The sequence below is a fragment of the Chanos chanos genome, chromosome 2 (assembly GCF_902362185.1).
Source record: "Chanos chanos chromosome 2, fChaCha1.1, whole genome shotgun sequence".
NCBI lineage: Eukaryota > Metazoa > Chordata > Actinopteri > Gonorynchiformes > Chanidae > Chanos > Chanos chanos.
This window is the reverse complement of record NC_044496.1, coordinates 3,273,157-3,289,664: the sequence shown is the minus strand read 5'-3', so window position 1 is coordinate 3,289,664 and position 16,508 is coordinate 3,273,157. Positions and strand designations below refer to the sequence as shown.

Genomic DNA, 16,508 nt, shown 5'->3' with positions numbered 1-16,508 from the left:
GTCAAACGCTACGACGTTGTTAATAATACAAACAGAAGAACAGGATGCTCCCGGCAGACGACCGTCCTTTGATTCTCTTTGTAAAACAGAAAAACAGAGTGGCCTTAGCCTCCGTCTGCCCTTAACAACTGATCCAGAGTCAGAGCCGTAACCCTGGGTCCTGATCTAAACTCGTATGGACAAAACAGCCACACTGATCTCAGGCCAGCCAATTACAGCGCGGTGTGCCCGCTAGGCTAAACAGCCGTGTGTCTTCCAGTAGGGGATTGTTTTTTGGGGTTTTTTTTTTCATCTATTGGCTCTGCTACGGCGGCCTCTGCCACCAATGATTTGGCAGGACAGCAGAGGCAGGAAAGTCCATGTTTGTGATCTGATAAATGTCAGAGAGACTCAGAGGGCCCTGATGAAGCTGTCCGTAGGCACTGGCCAAGAGCTTCGTGATAAACCGCCCCAGCTTTTGGGGGGGGGGGGGGGGGGGGGGGGGGGAGGTGTTGCTGGGGCTAAGCCTGTGTAACTACAGGACAGAGCACAGATGAATCTGCTCCATCAGTGTGGAAAAGCTTGTACTGTCCATCTCTCACTATGGGGAAAAAGCCAGAAGGAATGATGACAGTCCTGTTACACAGACAAAATACACTCTTTCTCTATTGTATTAACCTCATGCCAATCAGCACAAACACATGTGTGCTAGGGACAGTATTACAAATCTCTCACTCGCCTGCAAAACTACACCTATACATTGTACCTATATATTTTTGGTCTTTTTTTAAATAAATAAAAGGTAAAACTACACGAGTAGATCAAACAGAGCGGTAAAGTGAAGTTTAAAGAACAAAAGCACAAAGGGAAGAAGTTTTTTTAATGCTGGCGCTGGATCGACTTGCTAAGTAATCACTAGATTAAAAAAAAAAACTTCAATTCCATGGCAGTCTCCCGTTCGTTTTTTTCGTTCTGGTCGGGTGAAAATATTCATAAATAGCGTGTAAAGCAGGACCGATGTTTTGTTTCCCCCTCGTCCACTGCAAGGGATTAAACGTCACGTGGGCGGTTGATGTCACGCGGGGTGGCTAATTTAAATGTTCTCCTTGGAGAGGCTAGATCAAACTAGTTTTTTGGGGGGAGAAACAAAGACCGGGGGGACAGATAAAAAGCTGTTTGTGGCTATATGTTGAAGAGAAGTTAGCGGACATAAGAAGGCAACCAAACTTTACGAAGTGTCTCGGTGTGGGAGCTAGGACAAAAAGAGATCAAGTAAGTTTTGAAGTGTTCTGAGGTTAATTCATACAAAGAAATAGCTGTCCATTTTTAAATTTTTATTATTGTTATTATTAAACATAACTTTTGCACCTCAAATCTTTGTGAAAAAAAGCAGCCCACCCACATCCTCTGGATATCAATAACATTTTAGTCTTGCTTATAAATATGTAAGTCGCTTTGATTCAGTCTAAATCGAAACTTTTTGACTGACCTATAATTCAGTGTTTTCTCCTGTCCCATTTGCTGATGTGTAGGAAATTGCTTGGAACACAGCGGACAAGTGCTGTATACTGCACGGCTAAACTAAATGAGTTTATTCGGGTGCGTAGAGTTCCAAGAGTGATGTGCTCTTGAAACTTACTGAAAAACGAAAATTTACATATATATTCTATGGGCAGTCAGTGAAATTAATAACCGTATAAATGGCAGCTTCTACGGTATTCTCAGGGACGCGTAGAACACACGTCCCAAACAAATTTACGGATTTTGTTCCTTAGGTTTAAAAAAAATTCGCTCATAAAATGAATCATTTCGAGCTTTTTTTTTTAAAAAAAGGCAAATATTCATACTTGTTGTCTATTGTTAAAACGCCGGATTAACTTTAATGTCCTCGCGTTTATCGGGTCATATGGATTTGTTTAAAGCGTACAAGTGACAGTTGGCGTCACAATAATCCCCTGATTGTTTTGCCGGAGAAAATGATGCGCTGCCAGTTCAGAGCTTTTGTTATGGCTCTTTTGTCAAATCAACCTGAACTTAACCTGGCGTGTTGCCCAAACATAGACGCGCTTCTATCTCTTGACTATAGGCTAAAAACCAAACAAGTCTGGCTCTTAAGAATTTGCTGTTACCTCTAATGAGTGAATTTTAAATCTGTTTTTATATCACTAAGCCTCGTTATCTGTCACTTAGTCTCCCAACTGTAATTAACACAAAGTGACGTTGTCTATAATCACTCTAGACTCTCTTACAACAAACACGTTTGCAATATATAAAGTATACCCTTCAGCCAGAACGTTTAACTTTTTAACTTCTTCCTTTACCTCTAACTTCTTAACTTTGAAACTTACAATGAAGGCGAATAATAGCTGGTGACTTAATGTGAGAGCTTTCGTAAATGTTTCCACTGTATTTTTTTTTTTTTTTTGTGCGCCTTGGATACGAGTGATGATCAGATGTGTTTGGAGTCGTTGGTTTGGTTTGGTAGACGTGGCGCTTTAATGTTCTGTATTGAAATGAAAGAACGGACTGATTTATATTCATATTCACTCCGTTCAGATTGTCAGTCATGTCCCGTGGCTTTAAGCACTTCCCCGCTTTGTTAAGAGTTCTGGAGAGGGTTTTGTGCATTTTATACACTCCAGTGCATTCACTTGCTCTTGACTTGAATGCAGTGATTAAAATCGGCTGTCACAGGGCCTGGGACACAGAGGGTGATGGGCTTTGCCTCTTTTCTTCTCCTTTTTTCTTAAACTGAGACCTTTTCACCTAACCACTGTTTGTGTGGCTGTTCTTCCTCTCTTCTCCTCTCTCTCTCTCTCTTCTGATGTAAAGCAGCCCCCTCTTTCCTCGTGAGGGAAACTAAGGAAGTCTAAGAAGGTGTGCTTGCTTTCTTAGGGATTACAATTCACAATTCATGCTACAAAACTTAAGGAGAGTTGTAAACATTCCTTTGTCCTGTTTTTTATTTCTTTTCTGGTTCTGTTGCTGAGTGTAGAGAAAGAGGGAGGGAGAGGGAGAGAGGGAGAGGGAGACAGAGCAATGGGAGTTTATTCGGAGAGAGCAGCCAGAGAGTTAGCCTAGTTCTCCATTTTAAAGCAGTTTCTCTCAGTCAGCCCTCTAAAACTGTGCCAGTCTTAATACAAGCAGTCAAGCCTCTCCCTGACTCTCTTTCTCTCTTTTTTCCTGCTCTCTCTCTCTCTCTCTCTCTCCCTCGCTCCCTCCCTCTCTCTCTCCCTCGCCCCCCTCCCTATCTCTCTCTCTCCCTCTCTCTTTCTCTCTCTCAAGGTCTCTCTCTGCTCTAGCGCTTTCCCCAGCCCTTCATAGCTTTGATTCTGTGAGCAGTGAGCCTCTTACTGAAGCTCTGTGTTAGGGGAGATGTGTTAGGGGAGAGTGGTGCAGCATATATGTGACATACAAATGTAACAAGTTGAGTGCTCTGCTGTTGAGCATGTAATGCATTTCTACACCAACACATTTGATTAAGAGCAGCATACCAAAACATCTTCTCAAAGTAATACAGTACAGTAACCAGTTTTAAAGTGACCTGAAATAATTGTCCTAATAATGTCATAAGAAGGTTTATGAGCAGACATAACAGTTTACAGACACTTGTAGGAAATGTATTTATATAATATGTTATGTAATAGTTTCTTTATATAATGCAATATTTACATAACAGTGTAATGAAGCAGCACTCAATAATGGGTTAACACCATCTGCATATGTTTCCAAACATTCATGACTCTTTGCAGTGTGTTGTGGGATACTAACGTTAGGTGTTGTTGGCCTGTTGATGATGTCTGTAATAATCAGCCAATGGCACGACCCTGTGTCAGCTGTACCAGGGCCCACCTGTGCCCCTCCAGATCTTCTCTTCCAACCGAATGATCTTGTTTTCATGTTCTTCTGATCTGCTCAAGCTCAACAGTTTGACAACACAGAAATGTGAAGCGATGGGGGTAGGTCTTTGTGTCTCTCATGTGAATGGAGGTAAAAGCCCTTCAGCTCAACACTCTGAAGGAGCAGACTCATATCCTGAGCTTGATATAAATGGGACAGCGTGATCTTTTTTTCTCTCTCTCTCTCTTTTTTCTTTCTCTCTCTCTTTTTCTCTCTCTCTCTTTCTTCCTTTGTGACCTGCTGCTCCCCTCCGGCTTCTTTCACACGGGCCTGAGAAGGAGTTTCCGGATGTTTCTCGGTCAGTGGCTTTTCTTTGAGGAAGAGGAATGCTGCTTTATGTGCTGGAAACACACTGCTGTGCTCTTCAGCAATGCTCGTAGATTCACACACACGCACACACGCATACACACACACGCGTGCGCACACACACACACACAAACACACATGCACATGCACATGCACATGCACACGCGCACAGTCCATTAAGAGCTCATGCCAAAAAATCAAAAAAGTGTTCTTAGGTGATGTTTAAATCTAAAACACCCTGTAGCTGAGAAATGTGAATGTCACAGGGTGGCATGGTTACAAACACTCCTGTGAATCAAACGAAAGCTTGTCATGATCAAACCATCTTTACATAAAACTTTTTTGTTGACTTATATCGGGTGCTTAGTCTCACCAGTTTAACTATCCTTTATGCAAAACCTGTCTTTGAAAAAAATAACTTGGCTTTTTAACTCAGAAGGGAAAAGTCTTCCTGAAGCTTAATACACTGTGTGAGGCCACACAAAGAAAAACTCACAGACCCCATGTCCGTCCACTGTAACAACTCTCGATCGAAGTACTTTTGTTCAGAGTTATTTATGTAAAGACTTGCAAAACTCACTGAACTGGAAACATAATGTTTTATAGCCCATATCAGTCCCTGTAGACTGAGAACTGTCTTGAGTTGCGGAAAACTCTCCAGTGCGGCGTAGAACATGCAGATGCTGTGTGTGTTATTGAACGTGAAATTCATGATTTGTAATACTGGGTCTGGACTGTCTCTCTGCCCAGCATGGAATCAGCTCAGCTCATCAGACGAGAGAAAGAAAAGAAAAGAGAGTGGCAGAAAAAGAGGAAAGGAGGAGGGAAGAGAGAAGAAGAGAGAGAGAGAGAGCTGGAAGGAGATGGTTTGCGTGAACTTTGCATTTCTCCCCGGGCCTGATAAAGAGTTTTTAAAAGGGGTTGAGGAGACGCTGGTACTCAGTGGGGCTCTGTGAGCATGCCCAGTCTGCAGCTCTCTATCCCTGCTCCTCCATCTCACACACACGACACACAACACACAACACATGACACACGACACACAACACACAACACACAGGGCTCTGTGAGCATGCCCAGTCTGCAGCTCCGTGTCCCTGCTCCTCCATCTCACACACACGACACACAACACATGACACACGACACACAACACGCAACACACAACACACAGGGCTCTGTGAGCATGCCCAGTCTGCAGCTCCGTGTCCCTGCTCCTCCATCTCACACACACGACACACAACACACAACACATGACACACGACACACAACACGCAACACACAACACACAGGGCTCTGTGAGCATGCCCAGTCTGCAGCTCCGTGTCCCTGCTCCTCCATCTCACACACACGACACACAACACACAACACACAACACATGACACACAACACGCAACACACAACACACAGGGCTCTGTGAGCATGCCCAGTCTGCAGCTCCGTGTCCCTGCTCCTCCATCTCACACACACGACACGCAACACATGACACACGACACACAACATGCAACACACAACAGACAGGGCTCTGTGAGCATGCCCAGTCTGCAGCTCCGTGTCCCTGCTCCTCTGTCTCACATACACGACACACAACACGCAACACAAAACACACAACACGCAACACACAACACAAAACACACAACACACAACACACAGGCTGGAGAAGAGCCGTGTCGGGCCGAAAAAAAGTGTTTTTCTTCTTTATCTTCTTCTTCTTCTTCTTCTTCTTCTTCTCTCAAGTAACAGTGCTACACATTTCTGAGCAGACATACAAAGACAGACAGAGAGAGAGAGAGAGAGAGAGAGAGAGACAGAGAGGGAGGGGAAAAGAGAGATAAATTGGGGATGAGGGAAAGAAGGAGGAGAGGGCTGGGGGGGGGGGGGTAGATTTATGGTTGCTGGGAGTGTTTAGTCATGCGCTGCTGAGTCCCTGACACTTCATTACTTTTTGGAGGGGAGCAGCCAGATTTAGTGGGTCAACAGAATATGTTGATGAAGTGCCTAAAAGGGGGAGGAGGGGGGCAATAAGCCATCCCTGACACACACACACACACACACACACCCCCTCCCCGCGCACGCCCCCCCCGGCCTTTTGTGTCGCTCGGGCTTTCATTTCTGCTGCTGTCTCTTTTTGATAGTCGCACACAAAAAGCACCAAAAAAAAAAAAAAAAAGAATAAGAGAAAAAAAAAAGTAAAAGCGCCATCAGTAATGTCGGACTGTTAAAACACGTAGAGGCGTTTATGACAAGAGTTTCAGGTGAACGCGTCTTTGGTGGGGGTGGGGGGGTGTTGTGAAAGAATGTGATTGGCTGTTCTTTTTTTTTTTTGGTTTTTTTTCTAAAGAGGGCGAGATGACAGGGAGGAACACTCTCCTGTTGGCCATAAACTACACAGTCCAGCGAAAGCGCCAATGCGCCGGTCGCACGGAATGCTCCGTTTCCATAGCGATGTTGACCTTTCAGCCCGTAATTGGCCCGGGGCTGGGAGGGAGATGAGTGTGGCGGGAGCAGCTGATACAGACCAGCTCTCCACTGTGTTGCTTTACTGATTGAGGGAAGTGGTTAGCGTTTGCTTTTTTTTCCGTTTTTTTTTTTTTTTTCTTTTCTTGCAAATGTAGTTGGGGACCTAATGAGAAGCATGTGGCCACCGCTTCAAATTGGTCCAACGTGGCGTCGCACGGGGGAACGTGAAAGGACCGTGACCCGTAAGGAAACGGTTGAGCATTAATCAGACTTTAGCATTAATGTGATTAACCTCCACTCTATAGCATGACTTTTCCCCTCACACTACGGGAAAGCACGGTCACCCCCCCCCCCCCCCCCCCCCCCCCCAATACGCCGTTCCACGCGGTGTTTGCTTTTTATCTGTTGGGCAGGTTTTTTTGTATAAGCTGAACAGAAAAGCAGGCGTCAAGCCAGGGAAAATGCTTGAATTACATGCTTACGGCTTGGTCGGGTTCGTCAGTTCATTGGTTATCGTCAAATGAAAGAAAGCACATGGCCCGGAGTCCAGAACTGTTCCATCTGAAAAAGTCATTGGGTTCTGCTGACAGGCAGGTAGTTTGTTTCAGGTCACATCAAAAGGCCACTGCCTCAGACCCACAGGAAAATGGCTTTTACCCTGTGCCTGGAAACTGGTGGAGTTTTTTTTTCCCCCAGTGGAACAATGAGTGTGTGGTAAACTGTGAATGCACAGAATGAAGTTCCTCTAGAGGGTTCTCCAAACTCGCTCTGCCTGACAGTACCACACAGGGCAGCTGTCTCACACGGCCCTGGTCAAAACCACGGTAAACCAGACCGCTGCCAGACAGGATCAGAGAAGACAGGAACGGCTGTGTGGGAAGAACAGATACATATAACTTTGACTGAAAGGGGTTGAAATCAGCTTGTTCAGCCTCTGGAAGAACAGGCTTTCTGGGTTAACATTAAATCCACAGGAAGTCTGTCCTGAGGTCACTTTTGTTATGCTTACTGACCCGAATTTGTTCAAACTGTAACAGCAAAACAGCCAGTAAAGACTATAACCAGTTAGACTGGTTTTTTTTATGAGCATTGTAATATTGTCTGTGGTATATTGTGGAGTGTTTCTGTGTGGGTGATCAAAGACAATGCACATATGTGTGTCCAGGGGTACAGAGTGGGTGTAGTGAATTTGACAGTATTTCTGATACACAATGCAAAATCAATATCATATGTCGAGGGAAAAAAATTGCCCCGTTTCACCTTTAAAATCGGAGTCTTAATAAAATTTCCTCCCCCTGCATAATTGTCAAAACATAAGGCTAAAAAGGGCAAGGCAGCATTTTGTTACAGAAAAAAAAAAATCGATGGTTGACCTGAACAGAGCAGCAAATGCTAATTCGATTTCTGAGTCTGAAGTGTAGGCCTGTCCAAATGCACGGGCCTGCACTGAGAGAGAGCATCATCATTAATGGCAGGTGTCATATCAGTCAGCTTCCATAGAAGCTCCTGAATGGGTCTTGAAGGGTTGACAGGTTAAACTGCTGATGCGCGTGGACTGGTGTGTTAACCGTCTTTGCTCCAAATCTTGAACGTAATGAGATTTCCGATTGACGTTGGATAACTAGATACCCTGTTTGTTTGTTTTTCACGAACACTATGACAGTTGGTTTGGTTTTTTTTTTATTTAAAGAAATATCGTAGCATTGCTCTGTTGTCCCCCTCTCTCTCTCTCTCTCTCTCTCTCTCTCTCTCCCCTGCCCTGTCTAATTTATAAGATTTGAATTTTTCTTGAATAATCTTTTTGTGTGTGTGTGTGTGTGTGTGTGTGTGTGCTAATCCTGTGTTCTGATGCTCTTGTTTGACAGAATGCGCAGTGTGCTTTCCCTGGCCGTCGTGCTCTTGCTGGCCTTCTTGATTGTTGCGGCAGAGGCGGGAAAAAACAGGAGAGGTATGACTGTGACTGTCCAGTGAACCCCTTTAAAAAGCCTCTGTTGTGTGGTTATGGAACATCTGCCCAGGATTTTAATTAATAGACTCTGAGTGTATTATGCGATATGACTCACACAGAGTGTAACTTAGACTTTACCGTTCAAATCGACAGGACAACACAGTCTGCAGGAGTTAGTGCGGAGAGAATCATGATCTTTAAACATATGACACAATAATGCCCCGAAACTCAAAAAAAAAAAACAAAAACAAAAAAAACTGAAAAACACTCCAAATGTTAAAAATGGTCACAACTACCAAAAAACAATGACTCATGTTTGTTTCTCTCTTGCCAGAGAAAGGCAAAGCATCAAAGGCTGCGTCAGACTGTGCCGAATGGCGCTATGGCAACTGTGTGGCAAACAACGGCGACTGCGGGCCGGGCGTGAGAGAGGGAACCTGCAACGATCAGACCCGCAAACTCAAATGCAAAATACCCTGCAACTGGAAAAAGGACTTTGGCGGTATGCTCAGGGCTCTGGATGCAGTCAGCTGAAATGCTGGTTTGCTTGTCTGTTTGTTTGTTTGTTTGTTTATTTACTTATTGATTTATTTATTTAATGGTCATATCATTACGATCAGATGTGTAGCAGACTGTACTGACAGTGCAGAGAATGTGAACCAAGCTTTATTCGGCCGTCCGCGTGTGTCTCGTCCTCCAGCCGACTGCAAGTACAGTTTCGGTTCGTGGGGCCAGTGCGACGCGGCCACAGGTCAGAAGGCTCGCTCCGGGACGTTGGTGAAGGCCCTGTACAATGCAGAGTGTAAACAGAGCATCACCGTGTCCAAACCCTGCTCACTCAAAACCAAGACAAAGAACAAGGGTCAGTGTGTCACCTCAGTCTGAGAACTCTGCCAAACGCTGTCTGATAAAGAGTAAATCTGAGTAAAAACACAGTGTGAATCATACGCTCACACGCTCTATAACCGGCCCTGTACGTGTGTGAAGTGTGGGACAGGTGAACCTGGCGTGTATATGTGTTATATGGGAACAGTGACCTTGAGGTTGTGAGGCAAAATCGGTGACTCACGTTGACATTGGCTTTGGTTAAAAAGAAAATAACTTCTGTCTCTATTTTGTCTCCTCTGATTCCTCTCACAGGAAAGAAAGGGAAAGGAAAAGCGAACTAAAGAGGAGAGAGAGAGAGAGAGAGAGAGCCGTAAAAATGTGAAGTGACCCTCAGCAAGTCCACTATCCAAAACCAGCCTCTTTTCATTTCTCATACGCGCGTGGAAACGGATCTGCGATATGTACCGGTGTGTGTGTGTGTGTGTGTTGGCTCACCCACGTCAGTGAGTGTGTGTTCAACAACACTGAAGCCCTTACATTGGGGAGAAAAAAAACTGTTTCATGTATTGTCATGCTATGACCACATCTCGTGCATATTTAAGTCCAGCTTCACTGTCATATATGGAAATGGGAGGATTTCTTTTTTTTCTTGTTTTCTTTTTTTTTTTTAAATCTTGTTCGGTCACATTCAATCTGTTACGACAACTCTTTTTCTTTCATAACCATTTTTTTTTTCTTTTTCTTTTCGTTGCTTTTGGGTTTTTGTTTTTTTTTTTGGTGAACACAGCAGACTATCATCATGGTAGATGTTCACATCTTTTCCATACCACCACAGCATAGATCACAAACTGTACACTCTCATTTTCTTTTCCTTTTTTTTCTTCTCTTACGAATACAGTTTTGTAATGTATCGTTCTGTAATTATTATATTACACATTATATGAGTAGTCAACCTCATAAATATAGTCTGGGGATGAGTCTTCCTCCTCGATTTTGTAGGCTAAGGAGAAGAACGATTGGGTAAAAAAACATAATGATACAAAAATGCTTTTTTTTAAAAAAACAAAACAAAACAAAAACATAAAAAGGTAGTGTATGTGAGAATTTCGTGTATATGCATAATTCAAAGCGCCCCCCCCCCCCCCTTAACATTACAGTCTTAACATAACAACACCTTGATTTCCTCTTGACTGTCCAGTCTGTGTTACTAACACATATGAGGGATTTGAATGAGTTTAAACAAATATCTTTTGTAAAAAAGTGGGGCTCCAAATTGATTATTTTTCTTAGAGATCTGACGTATCCCCTTTACTGTGTATATAAAAACCGTAGAGATTAGATGCCCAAGGAAATAAAATGATGATTTTTGACAACAGTAAACAGTTCAAATAAGGTATATGAATACACATGCAAGGTGCATCCGGAATTTTGTTTACCACAGTGAATGGTATGAAATACACATGGACACAGACATGCTAAACACTTTGACACACACCAGTTCCCAGCAGGGACAATGAAAGACTTTTCAATAAAGGACATTGAAATGGGATTTCTGACTGACTGACTGATTGATTGATTGATTGATTGATTGATTGATTGATTGATTAGTTGGTTGATTTTTTTTAGGAAGAAAATTTCCTCCATCCATGATGTTCATTTTCACTGCTGAATAGTGTTGTTTTGGGGTTTTCACACTTGTGTACACACACGCTCCACTGACAGCTGTACATTCTACTGCATAGAGATTCTGTGTTCTGTAACTTGACAGAGCACTCTAGACAGAGCAGGAGAAATAGGGGCAAGTACTGTATGTCCCACGGACAGTGTGTGAGTGTCAAATAAAAAGCCTCAAGTGAAAGGTTAATGGGGGGGGGGGGGGGGGTGGCGGCGGCTAATTTGTTAGTTTTTAAGCTATGAACTATCAAATGAACAGTTGTGAATGGCAGGCTTGCTATCTGATTTAGTTGGCAATTAAGCAAGGTTCTGTGAAATGATACGTAATCTGGATACGTAATCCAGATTATGTGTTTTTATCTTGAGTTCGGTCACACAGCTCTTTTTACCAATTTAGCCAGCTTGCTTCGCTAATTTAGGCTAATTTGCCGAGTCCTTCATGTAAAGAATATCAAAGAGCCAAAAATTAAAAAAACAAAAACAAAAAAACAATTTCAAGTAAAACTTTGCATTTTCTCCACAATCATATAAGCAAACGAGCTACAATAAAGGTTAACTATTTAATTTATTCAGTTTACCTTAAACCCCCAAAAAATTAACCGTAAACCCTTCACAGACAAATCTTAGCGCTGACAGAAATGGAGAAAAACATCAACATCGTCATAACTTTTCTGCTGTGTCATTTCAATATTTACCAATATTCTAACTTGGATTGTAAAATCCGGTAAGTATATCAATGAGTAAAAATTTCGGGTTGACCCAGTACAAACGGCTTTACCTCGTGTTTTTAAGACTGATCGAAGAGGTTGCTGCTTCATCATGCCCCTGAGAAAACCATAATAAAACCCTTATACACCACATGTAAGACCCTAAAATTGTTCTTTTTTGTAATCCAGACAATTTGACATTTTAAAAATCGTTTGACCAGATTCACCATCAACACAGCCACCACGGTTAATGACAGACAAAAATCAGATTGGCTCTGACTGTGTTTTTAATTGTTAAATTACATTTTCGAGGGTTTTCGATGAAAAACACAAACGTCCTGTAGCTCGGAGTGGACCGTAAGTGATTTTGATGTTCATACAGTAGTGCAGTATGGAATTACACATACATTTTTGTCATAGTAACTAGTTACATTTTCCAGGATACTAAGTAGGCCTACACACATTCCTGTATGACGGGGTTTTATCCTTAAATTGTTGTACTGTCATAATGATTACGCCAGCTTGTACGATTCTGAACAACAATGAATAATAAATTTCCGATGTTCACTTCCAAATTCTATTTATTAGCATGAGCCTTTTTTATTTTAACTAAAGCTGAAAAGAAAACGACAAACAGCCCAGAGTCTCAGTCAAAGATACAATCAGAAATCATCCTGGGAAAACAATAGCAACAAGTTCACACACAATGGAAACGTTTTTTTTTTTTTTTTTTTATCCCTTTGAAGAATCATTATTGTGGTAGAATTCACTTTCGACTCAGCTGTCATCACTGAATGGCATGGTAAATCAGTGTAGGTTTGAGTGTGTTTTATGTTTTTTTTACTGAAAACGAACGTTTTTGATGAAAAATACAACAACTAAAATCCAAGCGTTTGATCAAAAAGACTGTTTGAAGAGCTGACAAACGTAGAGGTAATCGTTTTAATGAGCCCATATTTCAAACAGGCCGAAACAGCCCACTTCTGCCACGTTTACTTCTCCTTAAGCTGAAAAAAAAAAAAAAAGAAACCACCAGTCTCTGTCTTTTTTCTTTTTTCTTTTTAAGATCTTTATCCAGCTAACTCCACCAGTTACAAAAGCAGTTATTAATTCACCTCGACCAGAATTTTTGACCTTTTAAAAACATGAAATTTACCAGGACAAGACTAGCTCATATCACGACTATCACAGCCATCCTGGATCCAGATCTCACCCAGATCTGAAAAACACAAGCTGTTTGTGTATCTTATGAGTATTCACTCAATGAATGAGATCAGACTCTTTCTCCTTTTCCGCAGTTTTATTGACAGGTGGCTTTAAACCCCACTGCATGACGAGGGAGCCAATGGTCGTACATGGGCTACAAATGCTTAAGGTCTGAATGACTTATAAACATTTCCAAACAAATATACAGCTCATGTCCTGTTAGCCCCCAAAGTCTCCTGACTCATAACAAATGAGAAATATATATGTATTTTTTTTAATATATATATATATATGTAGTTTTGCATACAGACAGCAATACATTGTATATTTAATTTGTAAAATCACATGTAAATTACTGACTAAATACAAGAGAAATAGTACAAACATCCAGATAGTAAATGCAAGAGAAAAAGGGTACTTTTAAGTGAGCATATATAAGCATAAACAGGTCACAGTATTCACATACGCCCATATGGGCAGCAGTCCAAATAAATTATATCATAATTTATTCCAGTCAACCTAGCAACAATCATGTTTGAATGTCCTTCATGGCCAAACAAAAGGTTAAACGTGAGAAATGTTTTTTTTTTTTTTTTTTTTTTTCACCTTTGGGCACCGTGAGGGTTCCGGATTATTCCGAATGACCAAACGAGGTCGGGAATACAGCATGGTGAGGATACGGTTTAGGTAGATCGTCCGCGTTATGGTCTCTGGGTGAAATATGGTGTCCTGGACACGGAAAACGAGGAGGAACTGCGTGATTGATGGGGTCTTTCAGTGACTGAAGCATTTGTCTTCTCTTTTCCTCGCTGAGCAGATGTGAGGGGCAGGGTTGTGTAAAGGAGGCAAAGCAAGTGCAGTGCTTAGTGAACAGAGCATTGTTCTCAGGGATGGACAAATAAGGACACGGAGTAGAAAACCTTTATACATTTTTTTTTTTCTGTACACACATCATGTAGTAGACTTTGTCCTTCAGACCCCCTTATCTGTAATGATCTATGACAACTGAAGTGAACTGGTCTTTCCATCACTCCCACAAAAATCTCTGTTGTTGTGTCCTTCTGTATTGCTGGACTCTGTAATCATCTTCAGAAATGGTCTTGAGTTTTGGAGCAGCTGGGGAAAAAAAGGAGGTTTGAATTCAAATGCTTTTGTGCTGTTGGTTTTCCAAGTAACGTACTGGAGCAATCCTTTAGCGCAAACACAGATGCACGCGCCATGTCTTAATCATTTATGACGCTCAGTCGCTACTGCACAGTTTTGGTGTGAAAGACAGGTCATCAGAAACCATTTCAATGTGCTTATTTGGATTAGTGTCTTCACTTAATGGTCAGTTGTAACATCTGATTGCTTTGGGAGTGCCGCAGTAGCCAGGGTCCAAGTTCACAGCCCAGCCAACATCCAAACAGGAAGACCAAGGCGACGACCAAATATGACCATTCCCTGTCGTGGAGTACACTTAGGATGACAACACTGCTCAATGCAATCACTTACCATTTTCCATGGGACAGGAAAGCCTCACAAGGTATGTTGTGATACCTTCCAGTGCTTTCCAGGCTCTGGCTTCAATGCGCTGAGCGAACGGCAGTAGCCGGTAACGTTACCACTTTTCGCACTCTGCCAGTTCGTGTCTCTGAGTCTTTTTCATTTGTCTGTTTGGTTTTTTTTTTTTATTTCAAAGACTGGCCAAAACTGACGCCACCTCATCTGGTGCCAATGTTCTTATACTGGCACATCAGAAGGTTCTTGAATGTCTTTTTGAACGTGGCGTTACAGAGGGCGTAGCAGGCTGGGTTGATGGTGCTGTTGACGTAGCAGAGCCAGTAGCCGATGGCCCACACCGTGTCCGGGACACAGGACTGACAAAACGTACTGATCAGCACCATCACGTTGTAGGGCGTCCAAGTGATGATGAAGGCTAGAAGGATGGCAAAAATAGTCTTTGTTACCTTCTTCTCTCTCGCAGCCATCTGCCTCTTCCTCTTCACCTGACTCCTGGCGATGCTCGCGAACTTACGCGCCACCGTTCGGGGGCGGTTTACCGGGATCGAGCGGGGTTCTCCGCTACTGTTTGGTGGGACGATTTCGATGGCGGTGATACACTCGTCCCCGGCCTGCTTGGTCACGATCTTGATCTTGGACCACTTGGACGCTGGGTTGAGTTTGGGCGCGGCGGGTGTAGGGGCAAGCCCTCCTTCCGACGTGGCCTCGCTGTTGGCTCGCTCCTTGGTTTCCTTTGGCGCGATGCTGGCGGTGCTGGAATCGTTGGAGCTTTCCTTCTCCTCCGGTTGGACACTGGACTCGGCCTTGGTGGATACCACGGACTCGTCCAGCTTACCGTTCTTCACCGTGTCCGCAGTGCTGCAGGTGTCCAGGCTGGGTTTGGGTGGAGACTGGTTGTTGTTGTTCTGTTTGAGGATGTGGCTCTTCAGCAGACCGCCTGACTTCAGACACTTCTTCTCCTTCTTGGCCTCGGGCTTCTGCTTGGACACCCGACTGCGGCTGGCTAAAGAGATGTTGACGTATAACACGGTCATAATGACCACGGGCAAGTAGAACGCGGCGATGGCTGTACCGAAGGTAACAGCAGGGTTGGAGAGGAACTGAATGTAGCACTCGCCTTCTTTGACCGTGCGTTCGCCGACCAAGAACTGCCAGAACAAGATGGCGGGAGCCCAGAGAATGAAGGATAGAATCCAGGCCGAGGCTATCATCAAACCAGCCATCTTGGTGGTCCTCCGGGTCGGGTACGTCAAGGGCTTGGTCACGCAGAAGTAACGGTCAAAACTGATGATCAGCAGGTTCATGACAGAGGCGTTGCTGACCACATAGTCCAGTGCCAGCCACAAGTCGCACACAACCGGACCCAGCGGCCAGTAGCCTTTAATGATGTAGACCGTGTAGAGGTTCATAGAGAACACTCCGATGATGAGGTCAGCACACGCGAGGCTAAACAAAAAGTAATTGTTGACCGTCTGGAGGTGGCGGTTTACTTTGATCGACAGCATGACGAGAATGTTGCCCACCACGGTGACGAAGCTGAGGGAACCGGTGACGAGGGCGATGAAGACCATCTCCACCATCTTATACGGGCTCCCGGCCGCCATGTCCTCGGTCACGCATGACGCGTTGGCTCCGGCGCTGTCGCAGCTGAGATTGGCATCACCGGACACATTGCTCAAGGAGCCTGAGACAGGAGGACAGAAAAATACAAAAAAATTACCCCTTCAGCAAAGCTAGCACATCCATCCTGAGACGATGAAGGAAATCATATTACTTACGATTTTTTAAGGAAACAGAGTCATATATTCTTTACATGGCGAATGCTGTCTTAAAGCAATGAATCAGTTCCGCCTTGAGAAACATTGCCTCTCTTGCGACACTAAGGAAGAGCAGTCAGGCTAAGTGTTTGGAACATGAATTGGGTCTGCAGCAGAATTGAGTTGAACAGACTTCACGGTTAATTGTACTTAGCGAGGAAACGATTAATATCATTTTTGTGCCCT

At 43.5% G+C, this 16,508-nt stretch overlaps 2 protein-coding genes across 2 annotated transcripts; one reads left to right on the top strand and one right to left on the bottom strand.

The window, feature by feature from the left end:
• Nucleotides 1-1,131: 1,131 nt before the first annotated feature.
• mdka (midkine a) lies at nucleotides 1,132-10,100 on the top strand. The gene is made up of 5 exons (XM_030764665.1): nucleotides 1,132-1,251; nucleotides 8,505-8,587; nucleotides 8,922-9,089; nucleotides 9,288-9,449; nucleotides 9,728-10,100. The coding sequence occupies exons 2-5, from the start codon at nucleotides 8,506-8,508 to the stop codon at nucleotides 9,754-9,756; spliced, it is 441 nt and encodes a 146-aa protein (XP_030620525.1). The 5' UTR covers nucleotides 1,132-1,251; nucleotide 8,505; the 3' UTR covers nucleotides 9,757-10,100.
• A 4,605-nt stretch (nucleotides 10,101-14,705) lies between these two features.
• On the bottom strand, nucleotides 14,706-16,181 carry chrm4a (cholinergic receptor, muscarinic 4a). Its single transcript, XM_030764664.1, has one exon. The coding sequence runs from the start codon at nucleotides 16,107-16,109 to the stop codon at nucleotides 14,706-14,708; it is 1,404 nt and encodes a 467-aa protein (XP_030620524.1). The 5' UTR covers nucleotides 16,110-16,181.
• Between the last annotated feature and the right edge of the window lie 327 nt (nucleotides 16,182-16,508).